The sequence below is a fragment of the Dasypus novemcinctus genome, chromosome 4, assembly GCF_030445035.2.
Source record: "Dasypus novemcinctus isolate mDasNov1 chromosome 4, mDasNov1.1.hap2, whole genome shotgun sequence".
NCBI lineage: Eukaryota > Metazoa > Chordata > Mammalia > Cingulata > Dasypodidae > Dasypus > Dasypus novemcinctus.
In genome coordinates this window covers 72,270,748-72,288,906 of record NC_080676.1, presented here as the reverse complement: position 1 = coordinate 72,288,906, position 18,159 = coordinate 72,270,748, and the positions used below count along the sequence as shown (strand labels likewise).

The window sequence follows — 18,159 nt, the reverse complement described above, 5'->3', positions numbered from 1 at the left end:
GAAATGTTCAACTTTTTTTTTTCCCTAGCACTATTACTGTCTTGTTTTTGCATTTCTTCTCTTTTCTGCCCCTTATTCACCTCTGTGCTTTAATCCTTTTAAAAAATTTCAAGGAATTTCTCACATTTTTGGTCCAAGATAATTTGGGGTTTATTTTGTCAATTTAAAAAGTTTGACTTTTCCTTGGTATTGCATTACATTTATAGATTAATTTTGGGAAAATTGTGCTTACAACATAATGAGCTTTCCTGCCTAAAAAGAAAGAATTATTACATTTACTGACTTAAATACCTTAGTAGGATTTTGTAGTGTTTTTCACTTAGGTTTTGCACATTCTTTAAGTTTATTCTTAGGTATTCTTCATATGAAATACGAAGTAAAGATAGGCAAATATTTGCTCTACTCATAGCTTAGAAGCCCCAGGTCTTTTATCTCTTATGCTGATGAGCTAAATCAGAAAGTGGGAATACCTTCCTGTCTTCTGTATATCCAAAGCCTAGATCAATACCAGGCGTAAGCAAGCAACTCTTTTCTGTTTACTTTATCTTGACCTTCACTCTTGTCTTAAGCCTCTCAAATTGAAATCACCTGTGGTGGAAAATTAACAGGAGGAAAAGTAGGTTTTTTTCTCTTCTATCAAACCCTCCTTCCCATACTCTATTCCCAGGACAGTCATTCTGTTGTGATTCTTCATGACCTATTTTGTACCTGGACATAGCAGAGGCCATCCTTGAAGTTAGGAATGGAGCTGGGTAAGATAAATGGCTAATGGTCCTCTCTTTTTCTCTGTCTTACCAGACCTAACTGTCAGACTGGTTGGTCAGGATGTTGCTCTTGTTGTTCAGCATTAGCGAAGATCCGAAATCATGGTTGCACTTTTATGAGCTTCTAAGCTTTGCCTCAGCTTCTTTGTATTTACTTAGCAATGATGTCCTTCTTTATTTCCTAGGGCATTCTTTGTTGTTTCTTCAGTGGGCCCTCCTAGAAGCCATTAAAATACATATATATTTTACTTAAACATCCCCAAACACTACTTTATATTCTGGCCAGGAAGTAACTCTTTCTTTTGCTTCCTGTCTTAAAATATGCCCCACTGGCCCTATTACCAAATTAAGTTCACCTCCTAGGGTTATTTAGTGTTATGAGTATAACTGTAGAATTGTATTATATAAAAATGACTTAGAATTTGGCCCGTGCTATGAGATTAAATTATATACCTTTACCAAATAAAACAGTGACAGCGATTATAATCCTCTCCGATTTTTAATAAAATTATTCCTTATTCCTTCAGTTACCGAAAGAATAGATATATTTAACCAGATGATTAATCTCTTTAGATTTCAATTCTGAGGAGATATGCTTATTCTCTCCTAGGTTAAGCTACAGAAAGGTACCAATCTTTATTTTTAGCTATCCATTCCTTTTCTAGGTGCCCCGCTATAGTTGTCTCTGTATTGAAATAGTGATGGCCTAATACCTTTTATTTTTATATGAAAGATATAACTTAAAAGATTTCTTCATAATATAATGTAATACTGTAATATAAATTAAGTGTGTGTTAAATATTAAGTGTTGTATATAGGTTAAGTGTTGGGAGAATGACTTTATTGAAAATGATTTGTTTTCCCATCTTTTTCTTCTTTTATTTTAAGGGTTCCTAGATGAGATTATGAAGAAATATGGCAGTTTGGTCCCACTCAGTGAAAAAGATGTTCTTGGAAGATTAAAAGATGTCTTTAACGAAGACTTTTCTAATAGGTTTGTCAGTGATGATAAATTTAAGCTCTTGAAAATAAAATTGTTGGCATAAATCATTTTTCTCTTGATTAAAAAAAGAAGATACTTAGCAATAAATTGAGTAGAATTCTTTTTTTACCTTTTTCTCCAAAATCTTTGTGTTTCAGGAAACCATTTATTAATAGGGAAATAACAAACTATCGGGCCAAACATCAAAAATGCAACTTCCGCATCTTCTACAACAAGCACATGCTCGATATGGATGATCTGGTGACCCTGGATGGTCAGAATTGGCTGAATGATCAGGTTAGTATATTGAAGGTTCTCTGTGGAAAAGTTGCAGATGATGTTAGATGATAAAATCAAATTAATAATGTCAGAGTTGACCTCATGGTTATCTTTTAGAATCAAGGATTCTTTGTTACTTAAGTGTCTTATTCACTAACCCCAGGATACAAAGAGTTTGATTACTGTAAGCAGTATCAATATGTTATTCATTCTGACTAGCATATTCTGAATTGCTTTTCCACAGGTCATTAATATGTATGGTGAGCTGATAATGGATGCAGTCCCAGACAAAGTAAGTGAAAACTTACTCTTCAGGAGAGTGTTATGTATTAAAAAGAGAGATTTTTTAAAAACCTTATGGTATTATTTAATATTCCTCATATTTCAAACAGGGTTATATTTTGGATTGGTCATGTGTTAGGGTTGAGCATAAGTTCTATCAACTTCTGTATAAGAAAGTCACAGTGCCAATGCTTTCCTGCTTAATTGTTTCAGGTTGGGTCTGTTTTTTGATATCTTGGGAAAGGTTTTTCTTAGTTGGGTCTATGTTTTCGTATCTCAGGGAAAGTTTCTCTTGATGGGAAGATGCACAATGGGGACCATTTAAACTTTTAAGTTCTGCTTAAAATCTTACTCTTAAAAGACCTAGTAAAATAACATTCATCTTCACTTTTTCTTGGATAACCTTTGATACTTGGTCAAATACAAACTAAACTCCTTAAGCTATAAGTTTCCCTAAGAGGATAGTTCCATATTTAAACTATTCTTTTTTTTTTTTTTAATTTTTAAAGAAGCTTTAGATGACATAATGTTATGTCAAAAATATAGTGGATCCCATATGCCCCACTGCTTCCTCCTCCCATACTTTCCCACATTAACAACATCTTTCATTAGTGTGGTACATAATATTACAATTAATGAACACCTGTTGAAGCATTACTACTAATCATGGACTATAGTTTATATTATAATTTACACTTCGCCCTGTACAATTTGATAGGTTTTGACAAAATGTATAATGGCCTATATCCATCATTGCAGTGTCATGCAGTATAATTCCAGTGTCGCAAAAATGCCCCCATGTTACATCTGTTCTTCCCTCTCTCTCCTCTCAACCTCTGGTGGCCATTGCCTTTATATCAGTGACAGAAGTTCTTTCATTGCTAGAATAATAATGAATCCGTAGTAGAATAATAGTAATTCTATTTTAGTTCATTGTTCATTCTTCAATCCTGAGGATTTTGGAATGGTGATGCCTGCTTTGTTTCTAATTGAGAGGGGGCTTAGATCCTATGGGGCAGATGGATGAAACTATCTTGCTTGCAGTTATAGATATTCTCTGTTTTTAGGGATGGTCGTTGTCCATCATCAGCCTTGTCCTGGGTGAGTCCAGTGAACTGGAGAGTAGGTTCTACAACTCTGCTGAGATTCAGGGCTTAACCAGCATATGAACAGACTGAAGATTTAAGTTTCTGGGACATATATTTAACAATTATAGTGCTAATTATAGGTTCAAATAAAAGGGAAAGAAGAGCCATATGTAGGAAATTATGAATGAGTCTGGGGACCATAAATTCCAAAGTAAGGCACACTAACAGGATGCCAAATTTCTGAGCTTGTCTGCCCTGCTTATAGTCTCTAGATTTCTCTAGAGCCCTCTGGAGCATTGCTATTTCAGGTACTGTTTATGGTGGCAGTCTGTGAGATCCTGCTTAGATCTCATGCATAACTGTAACCACTGGAATGACCCCCAGACTCACTTTGAAATCTCTTAGCCATAAAAACTCTTTTGTATTTACTATTTCCCCCTTTTGGTCAAGGTCTTTTTCCAGATGCATTGCTAGTTGGTACTTGGTGATAATCCCTTGGTGCCAGGGAGACTCATCATCGGGAGTCATGTCCCATGCCCAGGGGGAAGGTAGTGAATCTACATGCTGAGTTTGGCTTCGAGAGAGGCCACATTTGAGAACAAGGAGGCTTTGAGGAGGTAACTCTTAGGCAAAATATAATACTAGGCTATGTTCCATTTCACAAGAAAAGGTTCATAGGTACAATCATCAATGTCAAAGGCTGGGGAAGCAGAGTTGGCCCAATGGATAGGGCATCCGCCTACCCCATGGGAGGTCCAGGGTTCAAACCCAGGGTTTCCTGACCTGTGTGATGAGCTGGCCCATGCGCAGTGCTGATGCATGCAAGGAGCGCCATGCCACGCAGGGGTGTCCCCCGCTTAGGGGAGCCCCACACACAAGAAGTGTGCCCTGTAAGGAGAGCCGTCCCATGTGAGAAAAGCTCAGCCTGTGCATGGGCCAGCTCATCACACGGGTCAGGAGGCCCTGGGTTCGAACCCTGGGCCTCCCATGTGGTAGGTGGATGCTCTGTCAGTTGAGCCACAACCGCTTCCTGCCTATCCCTTTTAAGTAGTCTTTTTCTTTATTTGGCCCTGACTTTCTTACTGAAATCCTTTAACTGTTCTTTTGAGCTTTGAGAAAAATGTTTCTGCCAGTTCTTGGTAGTTGTTCAAAGCTTCAGTGGATAAACAGAGCCCTGCAGGTTTTTAATCTGCTGTCTTGATTGGGGTGCATTCCAGTCTGTGTGTTTTAACAAATGCTACACGTAATTCTGATGCACTGAAAGTTTGAGAATCACTGCTCTACAGAAACAGCTACTATGAACTCTTTTTATCCATATCTTCATCAAACTTCGTGGTTCTCAAACGAATGTGCATCAGAATTACGTAGAAAGCTTAAAAAATTAGATTGCTGGGCCCTACCCTCAGAATTTCTAATCAGTTTGGTCTGGACTGGGGCCTGAAAATTCACATTTCTAACAAGTTCCCAAGTGGTGCTAATGCTGCTGATCTGGTGACCACCCTCTGAGAACCACTGCACTGAGGAAACATTTTTATCATTTTAAGTGGTTCTTTCAAAGAAAGTGAGTGAACACTTTAAGTCCACACTATGTTTACTTACAAGCCAGAAATGATCATGCTAAGCCGTTTGTATAGTTTTCATGACAGTAGGAGTCTCCAAATCCAAATCCTTCAGATAGGGTAAGTTTTGCAATCTATATCCCTTGAATTCAAGGTAATGCTTACCTTATTCTTTCATAACCTCTTTCAGTTTTGTTACCTGATTTGGAGAGATTTGTCAGGTTTCTTCTCTACTTGATTAGATTCAGTTCATCTATTTTCTGCCTAATTCCAGTCCTAACTATAGACCATGGTACATGGTCATACTAATAGTACTAATAGTACAGTCATACTAATAAAAATTTGGAACAGAATCTTCTGAGAACTATGTTGTATTTTCTATATTTTGATCATTTTTTTAAATGAGCTTTTTATTTAGAAATAATTTCAAACTTATAGGACAGTTGCGAAATTGATACAGAAAACTGCAACATACCCTCTGCCCAGATATCCAGTTGATCATCCTTTTTAAGAAGAAAATTTTCTCTTTTGTCTAGTTTTCTTTCAAGCATTTTAAAATTTTTTATTTTTAAAGGAGGTATGGGGATTGAGCCCAGGACTTCATACTTATGAAACAGGTGCTCAACCACTTGCTGTATGTCCGCTTCCCTTCAAGCATTTTAAAATTTTCTTTTGAAATTAAATCTGAGTGTAATTTATACATAATCTGGTTGCATGTATTTGGTTTCTGTTCCAGGTTCACTTCTTCAACAGCTTTTTTCATAGACAGCTGGTAACCAAAGGATATAATGGAGTAAAAAGGTGGACTAAAAAGGTATTCTCATTTTTGCTTTTCTTTTAATTCTAAGAGATAAGCCAATTTATGTGGTAGAATAAGAATTTTAAGGCCAAGATTATGTTAATTAGAAGCTGATTATTATGTGACAGTTGTTTTTTTATTATTTTTTAAAGAAATCTTACTGTTTAACATTCAAGAGACAGGTAAAACTTTGAATCTATCCAATTGATTGGAATAATGCTGTTAACTGAAAGAGCAAGTAATCCCTAAAAGTCCTTCCAATCTTAATTTCTCTCCATATTCAGTGACTATGCCAGAAACAACATTTTAAAAGCTCATTTATATTCTATTTTTGATATTTTTATGAAATTCCCAACAATTTCAAGTTCCAAATTACAGGTCTAGAGATATTTGCACTTTTTAATACTGACTATTGGAGAAATTGAGTGAGCCTTTTCTGCATGATTTTTCTGTAAACCTAAAATCTAAACCTATAACCTACAATTATTGTGTGTGTGTGTAAAGAGTGAGCATTGTTTTTAGTTGTGGAAAAACTTTTTGGAAAGTATTAACACTTGATTGAACATTCCTATGTAATATTTGCAAGGCATCATCAATAGTGCCACGGGATACAAAGATAAATGAAATATGGTTGGACAGTGCAAATCTGGTGGGGGACACTTATAATGAGTTCAGGAATCAAACCTGGGTTCATATTCTAGTGTGGCCACTTAACTATTGTAAGACCTTGGGAACACTACTTAATTACTTTGAGCTTCATTTTCCTCATCTGAAAACAGGAATATCAGTAGTATTTACCTTATTGTGAGGATTAAATGAGATAATGCACGTAAACCATTAAGCACATGGTAAACACAGTAAGTGGTAATCATTATTATATTATGACTTACATTACTTTCCAAATGCAAATTTTGTCATTTGATTTGGTAATCCAACTAGTTTATTCTGAGGAAATAATCTCCAAAAAGAAAGTTCTATTTGTATGAAGATGCCCACTTTCACCACTCTTATTCAACATCGTATTGGAAGCTCTAGCTAGAGTAATTAAACAAGAAAAAGAAATAAAAGTCATCCAATTGAGAAAGAAGAAGTAAAGCTTTTTTTTGCAGATGACATGGTCCTATATATATAAAAATTCTGGAAAATCTACGGCAAAGCTACTAGAGCTAATAAATAAATTTGGCAGTGTGACAGGATACAAGATCAACACCCCAAAATCAGTAGTGTTTCTAGACACTGGCAATGAACAATCGGAGGAGGAAATTTTTTAAAAATTCTGTTTATATTATATAATAGCTAGCGAAAAATTAAAATATCTGTGAATCAATTTAACCAAGTATATAAAGGACTCACATTTTTGTCCCAAGATAATTTGAGGTTTATTTTGTTAGTTAAAAAATAGTACAACTTGTACTTATTATTGCTTTTCATTTACAGATTAATTTAGGGAAAATTGCAATAATAATATTGAGCTTTCCTGTCTATAAAGAAGGAATTACTCAGTTTGTTGACTTATATCCTCAGAAGAATTTTGTAGTGTTTTTCACTTAGGTTTTACACATTCTTTTAAGTTTATTCTTAGTCCGTTTTATCAATTGTTTTCTTTTGTTGCATGTACTTTTGATACAGAGTCGAAGAATCTGTTGACTGATATAAGGTCCTAAAGATGTTCCCCTATGTGTTCTTCAGAGTTTTATGGTTTTATTTAGGTGATTGATCCATTTTGAGTTAATTTTTGCATATGGCGTGAGGGAGGTGTCCAATTTATTCTTTTGCATGTAGATTTCCAGTTTTCCTGGTACAATTTGTTGAAGAGATTATCTTTTCCCCATTGGATGAACTTAGTGCCCTTGTCAAAAATCAAATGACCATTGATACATGGGGTTATTTCTGGACTATCAGTTCTATTCCACTGGTCTATATATCTGTCCTTATGCCATTATCACACTGTTTAATTACTGTCGTTTTCTAGTAAGTTTTTTGAAATTGGGAAGTGAGTCCTCTAACTTTGTTCTTTTTCTTCAGGATTGTTTTGCCTTTTCAGGGCCCCTTGCAATTCCATATGAATTTGAGTATCTACTTTTCATTTCTGCAAAAAAGGCTACTGGGATTTTGATAAGAATTGCATTGAATCCGTAGATTGCTTTGGGTAGTATTACCATCTTAACATTAAATCTTCCAGTCTGTGAACATGGATGACTCTGTTTTTGTAAATGTTTTATTGGGACACAGCCATGCCCATTCATTTACATATTGACTATGGCTACTTTTGCCTATAAGGGCAAAGCCAAGTACTGGCACAGGGACCCTATGACTTGCAAATCCTTCAATATTTATTCTTTGGCTCCTTACAGAAAACATTTGCCAGCTCCTGCACTAATTCACTCAGCAAAAGGCCTTTGAGATAGGAGGCTCTACACTTACTTGGATTCTTATATTAGATCATTTAAAAGCATTAGAATGGTCAAAATACAATGAGTAAAACCTTTTTCCATAGAACTGGATGAATTCGATAGGGAGAGTTTAATTAATTTTCTGGTCAATTTCTTGAATAATATGAGAATTACAGCAGTTTATTATTATCCTTCTTCCACTTTTCCCCCTCAGGGTCTAGAATCTGAATGCAGATTTCAAATCACTAAAATCTAGCTTTGCCACTTAACCGTAGACCTAAATAGAACTGTCCACTTTAAAAGTTGTATATGTAGGAAAATCCAGCATGGGTATTATGCAGTGGTGGTGTCTCCCAAAAGGAGGGAAAGCAACATAAGCCAAAGGGAGATAAAAATTATAATTTTAAAAGAAGTCATGTCAGAAAACAGAAAACATTTTTATACTGAAAGTGCTCTGTATGGGCAAGGTCAAAGTTTTGTTGATAGACTATAGTTAGGAAGGTACCAATTGGAAGAACACAGAAAATGAAAAATAGCTCAAAGTAGAGATAAGGCAACCAGAAGGAGTGAAAAGGAAACTGGAAGAGCGAAGGAAAGAAATAACTGAGTTGTTTCTTTCACACTTCAATTCTGTCAGTTTTTATGTAGTTTTTGGGCTCTGTTATTAGGTGCATATATGTTTATAATGAATGAGATTAAAAATACATTAGAGGCATCTAATAGCAGATTTGAATTGGTTGAGGACAGAGTAAGTGAATTGACAGACAGAGCATCTGAACTTGAAAAGACAGAAGAACAGAAAGATAAATGAATGGAAAAAAATGAACAGGGTCTCTGGGAATTGAATGATAGTGGGAAACACACAAACATGCATCGTAGGTGTCCTAGAAGAAGAGAATGGAAAAGTGGCAGAAAGCATATTGGAGGGAATAATAACTGAAAATTTCTCAACCCTTTTGAAAAACATGGTTGTCAATACTCAAGAAGGACACAGTGCACCCCCAACAGAATAAATCCAAATAGACATACTCCAAGAACCCTACTATTCAGAAGTCTAAATGCCAGAGACAGAGAGGATTCTGAGAGCAGCAAGAGAAAACCAATCTCTCACAAGGGAACCTCAATAAGACTTAGTGATGATCACTCATCAGAAACCATGGAGAAGATGAGAAGAAAGTGGTATGCTATATTTAAGCTACTGAAAGAGAAAAACTACCAGCCAAGAATTCTTTATCCAGAAAAACTGTTCTTCGGAAATGAAGGCAAGTTTAAAGTCTTCACAGACAAAAACTGAGAGTTTGTCACCAAGTAACCAAATTTACAATTGCCACTAAAGAGGCTGCTACAGTGTGAAAGGAAAAGAGAAGGGTAAGTGGCTTGAAGAGTTTAGAAATGAAGATTATAAGTAAGGGAAACTAAAAGGGTTAAAAGAGAAGCAAAAGTAAGATATGACAACAGAAAGCCAAGGGATAAAATGGACAAAGTAAGTAATGCCTTTATAGTAATAACATTCCCTGTTGATGGATTGAACTCCCACATCAAAAGACAAAAATTGACAGAATGGATTAAAAAATATGAGCCATCTATTTATTGTCTACAAGAGACACACCTTAGACACAAGGAAATGATCAGGCTGAAAGTGAAAGGTTGGAAAAAGAATACATACAAATTATAATAAAAAAATATGTAAAGTAACAATATATAACCTGCCATAACCCACTGAATGTAATGGGGGAGAGTGTGAACTATAGAGTAAATTATTATCCATGTGGTGCAGCAGTGCTCCAAAATGTGTTTGCTGAGTGCAATGAGTATGCCACAATGATGTGAGAGGTTGTTGGTGTGGGAGGAGTGAGGTGGGGGTATGAGGGGTATATAGGAACCTCTTATGTTTTTTATAATGTAACCTATTTTGTGATGTATGCATCTTAAAAAAAATACAATTAACAAAAATGATGGGGGTGGGGGAGTGGTGTCTGGGTTGTAGGGAAACCTTATGTTTTTATAATGTAACATTCTATGTGATCTATTAACTTTAATTTTAAAAGTTTTATTGAAATAAAGTAGCAATACTAATATCAAACAAAATAGATTTTAAGTGCAAAACTGTTATAAGAGGTGAAGAAGGTCACAGTGTAGTAATAAAAGCAAAAATTCACCAAGAAAAAAAAATTTATTCTCCTAGACTGGGTGCCCCAAATACATGAAGCATACACTTGCAAAACTGAAAAGAAAAATACATGTCTCTATAATAGTAATTGGAGACTTCAATATACCACTCTGGGGAAGCGGACTTGGCCCAGTGGTTAGGGCATCTGTCTACCACATGGGAGATCCGCGGTTCAAACCCTGGGCCTCCTTGACCCGTGTGGAGCTGGCCCACGCACAGTGCTGATACGCGCAAAGAATGCTGTGCCACATGGGTGCCCCCGGTGTAGAGCCCCGTGCGCAAGGAGTGTGCCCCGTAAGGAGAGCCGCCCAACGGGAAAGTTCAGCCTGCCCAGGAATGGTGCCACACACATGGAGAGCTGACACAACAAGATGACGCAACAAAAAAAAACAACAGACAACAGCAGAAGCGGACAAATAAGAACACGCAGCAAATGGACACAAGAGAACAGACAACTGGCGGGGTGGGGAAGGAGAGAGAAATAAATAAATCTTAAAAAACAAAACAAAACACCGTTCTGAGCATTGGATAGAATATCTGGACAGAGGATAAATAAGGAACAGAGAGCTTGAATAATATGATAAATGAACTAGACTTATCAGACTTTTATTGAACATTACATTCTGAAACAGCAGAATATACATTCTTCCCAAGTGCTTATGGTTCCTTCTCCAGATAGACCAATTATTTCATAAGTCTGATCTCAGTAAATTTACAAAGATTGAAATGATACAAAGCACTTTCTCTGATCATAATGGCTAAAGCTGGAAATTAATAACAGGAGGCAAATGGGAAAAATCACAAATACATGGAGATTAAACAACACACTCTAAAATAATTAGTGGGTTAAAGAAGAACTAATCAGTGGATTAAAAAGAAATTGCAAGAGAAATAATAAATATCTTGAGACAATATTGTGCTAGAATTTATAGCTAGAGCAGTTAGGCAAGAAAAAGAAATAAAAGGCAACCAAATAAGAAGAAAGAAGTAAAACTTTCGCTATTCACTGAAAACATGATCTTAATCCTAGAAAATCCTGAGAAATCCATGGCAAAGCTACTTGAACTAATAGACGACTTCAGCAAAGTGGCATGGAATACAAGATTAATACACAAAAATCAATAGCATTTCTATACTAATGAGTAAACTGAGGAAGTCAGAAAAAAATTCCATTTACAATAGTGGCTAAAAAAATAAAATATTTAGGAATAAACTTGACCAAGGATGTAAAGGACCTGTACTCAGAAAACTACAAAACATTGCTAAAAGAAACTAAAGAAGACGTAAATAAATGGAAGGACATTCCTTGTTCATTGATTGGAAGATTCATTGTCATTAAGATATAAATTCTACCCAAGCTGATCTACAGATTTAACATAATCTCCACAAAATTTCCAACAGCATTCTTTGTAGGATTGGAAAAGCAATTATCAAATTTATCCGGAGGGTTAGGACCCCTGAGTAGCCAAAAATATCATAAGAAAGAATTAAGAATTCAGAATACCCCTCACATTTATGGTCAAATGATTTTTTTTTAAGACTGTCAGTCCCACCCAGCTTGATCAGAACAGTCTGTTCAACAAATGGTGCTGGGAAAACTGGATATCCAATCCGAAGTAAAGAAAGGGGACCCTATCTCTCACCTACAAAAATCATCTGAAAATGGATCAAATACCTAAATATAAAAGCTAGAACCATAAAACTCCTAGAAGAAAATGTAGGGAAACATCTTCAGGATCTTGTGGTATGTGCTGTTTTTTTTGGACATTACACCCAAATCACAAGCAATGAAAGAAAAAAAGAAGATAAATGGAATTTCCTCAAAAATTTAAACGCTTGTGCTTCCAAAAACTCTGTTAAGAGGATGAAAAGGCAGCCTACTCAATGGGAGACAATTTTTGGAAACCACGTTATCTGACAAGGGTTTGATTTTCATGTTAAATAAAGAGATCACACAACTCAATGACAGAAATACAAGCAACCCAATTAAAATATGGGCAAAAGATATTTTTCTAAAGAGAAAATACAAATGGCCAAAAGGCACATGAAAAAATGCTTAACATCACTAGCTATTAGGGAAATACAGATTAAAACTACAATGACATATCATTTCATTCCTTATAGAATGGACATTCTTTTTAAAAAACCAGAAAACTAAAAGTGCTGGAGAGGATGTGGAGAAATAGGAACACTTCTTCACTGTTGTTGGTATTGTAAAACCATGTAGTCCCTGTGGAAGACAGTTTGGTAGTTCCTCAGGAAGCTAAATAATAGAACTGCTGTATGATATGGCAGTCCTACTACTGGGAATATATTCCAAAGAACTGAAAGCAAGGACTTGAACAGTTATTTGCACACTGATATTCATATCAATGTTATTGGGAATTGCTAAAAGATGGAAACAACTAAGTGCCCATCAACTGATGAATGGATAAATAAAATGTGGTATATAATTACAATGGAATACTATTCAAGTGTTAAGAAGAAAAGAACTGGGGAAGCATATGTTAACATGGATCAACTTTGTTGAGTGAAATAAGCCAGACACAAAAGGACAAATACATGGTTGCATTGATATGAACTAAATATGATCAGTAAACTTATGGAGTTAAACTATAGCATGTAGGTTATTAGGAGGCAGAATGTGGTTTGAGAAGGGGAAGCTAATACTGAATGTATGTAGAATGTTTAATAAGGTTGTGGGAAATATGTGGTAATTGATAAAATTATTGGTAGTATATTATAATGAGTATAACTTACACTGCTAATTTATAAATGTGATTGTGACTGAAAGGGATAGTCTAGGACATTGACTATCCACATGCTCAGAGATGTATTCACCAAATGCAGTGAATGTCTTATGATGATGGAGGAGATTGTTGTTATGGGAGGAGAAGTGGGGTGAGGGGGGTGGGGGGTATATGGGGACCTCATATTTTTTTAATGTAATATTAAAAAATTAAAGAAAAAAAAAAAAAGACTATCCACGAATGATCAAGCATTTTTTTCCTTCATTTTCTTCATAACCAGGAGAACTTGGTCATGTCATTTAACCAATCTGTGCTCATTTATTTATCTTTCTGTACACTGGAGAGACAATTGAGTTTGATTTTAGGATTAAAATACTTACCTGGCCGGGGAAATACCTTGATCACGAAGGTGGTTTTCCCAGGGCGAGGCTTATGCATTGTACTCCGTGTGTGCTGACCCTTGTGAGTTCCCCAAATGTGGGAAACTCGACTGCATAATTTGTGGTAGTGGGGGACTGCATTTGCGCTCTCCCCTGAAATAATATTAAAAAAGAAAGAAAGAAAATATTTTAGGATTAAATAAGATACATGTGCCTGGACAGAATTTTTTTAAAAGTAATGTTTCCATAATTTGTTAAGCTGCCTTTTGTCTGATATTTTATTTTTTGAAGTTGAAATAAAGTGGTTTTTTAAAAAATTTTTTTCATTATTCATTTTTTGAAATGTAATGAAAGAAAACTTTCTGAAATAAAAGTTTTGCATCCATAAACTTCCTTTTCGCATCTGTTACTTTGTCACAGAAAAAGATTAATAGTAAACTGTCAAGACCATGATATAAATCTGTTGACATTTTTGAGCTCCACGGTTAAAGAATCATACATGTTAATGGTGCTGAGTATTGATCATCACTGATTGTTACCATTCCCAGAAGGAGAGACAGGCAGGCATTCTGTCTTCTGATGAAAGAATACATGAATAGTTTTGCCAAAAAAATTAAATTTGAATTTGACCATACTTCTCAGAGGTATTGGTTTTATCAGGATTCAGAAAGCTGTAGTGGATCAGACCGGCAGCAGACCACCAAAGAGTGGCCGTGACCTTTTATTTGGTGCAAGTTAGGGGTTTGTGAAGTGTTTTGGAGCTGCTTCTCAGTCCAGCCATTGAGCTGGTCATTTGTGGTTGTCATATAAAATCCACTTTTTTTGCACATCACAATCCAATTGAGAAATGGTTTGTCGTTGTTACACAGAATAAGAGAAGACAATCCTTCAAAATGACTTTTAAAAAAAAAAATTTTGGTCAGCTCATGAGGTACCCACTTATCGAATTTTTTCAACTTTCCAATTTGCTTAAACGATGAACATTCATAGAATCGTTAACGTTGAGCTCTTTGGCAACTTCTCGTGTAGTTGTAAGAGGATCAGCTTCAAAGATTACTCTCAATTGGTCATTGTCAACTTCTGATGGCCAGTCACTATGCTCCTCATCTTCAAGGCTCTTGTCTCCTTTGCAAAACATCTTGAACCACCACTGCACTGTACATTGGTTAGCAGTTCCTGGCAATATGCATTGTTGATGTTATGAGTTGTCTCTGCTGCTTTATGACCCATTTTGAACTCAAATAAGAAAATCACTCGAATTTGCTTTTTGTCTAACATCATTTCCATAGTCTTAAGATAAATATAAAATAAACAGCAAATAATGTCATTAGCAAAAAAACATGAAGTGAAAAATAAACATTAAAATGATGTAAAACATAACCACATTTATTTAAAAATGTATTCTAATATCAAACAGCAAATTTCAAGTGTAAAACTGCAATTACTTTTGCACCAACCTAATAGTAGACAAAGTCCAGACTCTGGGGAACTTTACAGGACAAATGATACAGTTTCTTCAAAAATAAGTGACAGGGAAGCACATGTGGCTCAAGTGATTGGGCTCCCATCTACCATATGGGAGGTCCTGGGTTTGTTTCCCAGGGCCTCCTGGTGAAGGTGAGATGGCCTGCACATTGAGCTGACCTGCTTAGTGAGCTGACGCAATAAGATGATGCAACAAAAAAGAGACAGTTAAAAACAATGAGAGACATAACAAACCAGGGAGCTGAGGTGACTAAATTGATTGAGTGCCTTTCACCCACGTCGGAAGGTCCCATGGTTCCCGGTGTCTCCTAAAGAGAAAACGAGAAGAGAAGACAAGCAGACACAGAAGAATGTACAGGGAACAGACACAGAGCAGAGAGCGAGTACAACTTGCAAGGGGTGGGGGATAAGTCGCAAAGGGGGGAGGGGATGTGACTCAAGTGGTTGAGTGCCTGCTTTCCACATGGGATGTCCTGGGTTTGGTTGCCAGTGCCTTCTAAAATAAAAAACCAACAAGCTAATGAATGGAAAAACAACTCAGGAAGCCCATGTGGCTCAGTGGTTAAGTGCTGGCTTCTCACTTAGGAGGTCCCTAGGTTCAATTCCTTTATTTTTTACCAAAGAGAAGAAAAAAATAGAGATATAAAGAGACAAAGGGGAAAAAATGGATTAATTTTTTTAATTGTTAAATTTTTTAGGTGTAGTGATGTGGTTAAAAAACAGTTCATTTTTTAAGAGATAAATACTGAAATATATATGGATGAAATATATTTTGGGATTTACTTCAAAAGAATACAAAATTGGGTAAAATGGAGGGAAGGTGTAGTAGATAAAGTAAGATTCACTGTGAGTTGAGAATTTTTTGAAGCTAGGTAATTTATACCTGGGGGTTCGTTATATTTTTCTGTCTACTCATGTGCTTGAAATTTTCCTTAAAAACAAAGGAAAAAGAGAAAGACTCTAAAAGCATTTCTGCAGAAAAGCTGGGTTAGTTTTATAAGGACAAAACCCCAAGTGCTCTGAGATTTTTTCTCAGCAATATCAAATGAGAGGGAAGTGGAGCAATGTATACCTGGTATTACGGCAGAGAGAACCTAAGAATTATAAGCTTAGTCAAATATCATTTTTATGTAATGGAAACAAGTAGTTTTTCTCTAATGTTGAATTATAGATTTCATGAACTTTTCCTGAAGAACCTATTTGAAAATTTAGATCCAACCTGCTTTAAAAGAAGGGGGGGAGGGGAAGAGGGGAATGGAAAGAAATTTTTAAAATGTGAATTATCATGTAAAAGACCTGTGGATGACCCTTTAAAGTTAAACAAATAAGTCTAAATAACTGCGTTAATTGTAGCTACCAAGCAATTCAGTGTTGTACTTTAAAAAATTTTTTTAGTATTTAAAAAATTTTATTTATTTTTATTCTTTTTTAAGATAAATAGATCACACAAAATGTTACGTTAACAAACATAAGAGGTTCTCATATATCCCGCTTCCACCCTACCTTTGCTTCTCCCACACCAACATCCCCTTTCATCAGTAAGGCACGTTCATTGCATTTGGTGAATACACCCTGGAGCACTGCCACACTGCACAGACTACAGTTTATATTGTAGTTTACACTCTTCCCCAGTCCATCCAGTGGGTTATGGCAGGATATACAATGTCCTGCATCTGTCCCTGCAGAATCATTCAGGATAACTCTTAAGTCCTTAAAATTCCCCATATCATACCTCTTTCTCCCTCTCCCTGACCTCAGCAACTCCCGTGGCCACCGTCTCCACATTAATGATACAATTTCTTCCATTGCTAGAGTCACAACAGTTCTGTAGTAGAATACCAGCAAGTCCACTCCAATCCATATTATATTCCTCCATCCTGTGGACCCTGGGATGGCGATGTCCACTCCACCTCTACTTCGAGAGGGGGCTTAGATCCCACATGGCTAATGGATGGGATTCTCCTGCTTGCAATTGCAGACACTCTCAGTTCCCTGGTGTAGAGTGTTGTACTTCTTAGAGGACAGAGAGGGAGAGGTGGGAAGAGGATGCTACATTGTAGGAAGAATAAACTATAGAAATCGCAAGATTGGCTTGGGACAAATAGCCGTTTCACCCCTTCTTCCTTGGTAGCAAAACTTCAGTTTTGTTTGAGGCAATAAAAATGGTCATTCTTGGTTGGTACATCATTATTGCTGTAAGCAAGTCACTACAGTCTTGTTCGTGTTTGCTGTATATGTACTTTGCCAGCCTGCATTATAGCTATTGGAGGGTTATGAGATAACAGTTCAGTGGGGTGTATGCAGAAGTCTGTTGTTTTGGGGAAGGTTTTGTTTTTGGGTAGGGATACAATGCCTGGAGAGCTACAGGAGTCATCTTGAGATCATAAGGTGACAAACCCAAAGACAAAAAAAGCCAAGTGTATTAAGAATGGCAAAACAGAAGGATGGAAAAGATAACTGAGGTCTTGATCACATTGTTGAGCCACTAAAGAAACCTTGGAACTTGCTACCTCCAGACTTCTTGGTAAACATTATTATTATGATTTTAGGCACTATTTCTTGCAGCAAAAAGCACCCCTAATTGATTCAGTGCTAACAAATTAATGCATAAAAGATATATGTCCTAATTTCTTATTCTGTTATAGAGGGGAATCATAGATACTGTTTTCTTTCTGGGGTTGATAAATTGAAAAAAAAAAAAACAGGTTTAATCATATTTCTTATTATCCTTCATTCCCTCAGTCACAATGCTCCAGCCATATAAGCTTCCTTGCAGCACTTTAAGGCACTTTGTCTCGAGGCCTTTGAATTTCTTTTTCCCCCTCTTTAGAATGCTTTCCCCCCAAATATATATGTCTCACTTCCTCACTTCATTAATATCTAAATGTTATCTCCTCCAATCTGCTGTCCCTGATATCCTATCTAAAATAGTACTGCCCAGTATTCTTACCTTACCTTGTTTTGTTTTCCTTCCTAGTACTTGTCACTACCTGATTTATAATACAACTTCATTGCCTGTCTCTCTTTACTAGAAGTTTGTGCTTCATGAGAGCAGGAACTTTGTTCTGCTTTGTGTAGTAAAGCAGAACGTTTGTTGAATGAATGAATTTAAGGATATAAAAGTAACTACTGGTAAGAATTAAAAATAGACAAATGCCTTCTATATTACTGGTATTTTTCTTAGTTCTTAGTGGAGATCAAGGAATATAAAGTCTGGTAGTGGATAAG

At 36.0% G+C, this 18,159-nt stretch overlaps 1 protein-coding gene and 1 non-coding gene across 13 annotated transcripts in view; both read left to right on the top strand.

Moving 5' to 3' along the window:
- SENP5 (SUMO specific peptidase 5) overlaps positions 1-18,159 on the top strand; it is a 60,906-nt gene that overhangs the window by 25,588 nt on the left and 17,159 nt on the right. For all 12 annotated transcript variants that reach the window (XR_011648645.1, XR_011648643.1, XR_011648644.1 and 9 more), the window contains 4 exons: positions 1,653-1,758; positions 1,905-2,043; positions 2,270-2,317; positions 5,691-5,768. Coding sequence is in view for 9 of the 12 variants with exons in the window: in XM_004465883.4 (XP_004465940.1) it covers positions 1,653-1,758; positions 1,905-2,043; positions 2,270-2,317; positions 5,691-5,768 (371 nt within the window). In the remaining 3 variants the exon portion in view is untranslated. The remainder of the gene's footprint in view (positions 1-1,652; positions 1,759-1,904; positions 2,044-2,269; positions 2,318-5,690; positions 5,769-18,159) is intronic.
- LOC111765931 (U1 spliceosomal RNA) lies at positions 13,439-13,602 on the top strand. The gene has a single exon (XR_002798130.1). It is a non-coding gene; the product is annotated as a U1 spliceosomal RNA (small nuclear RNA).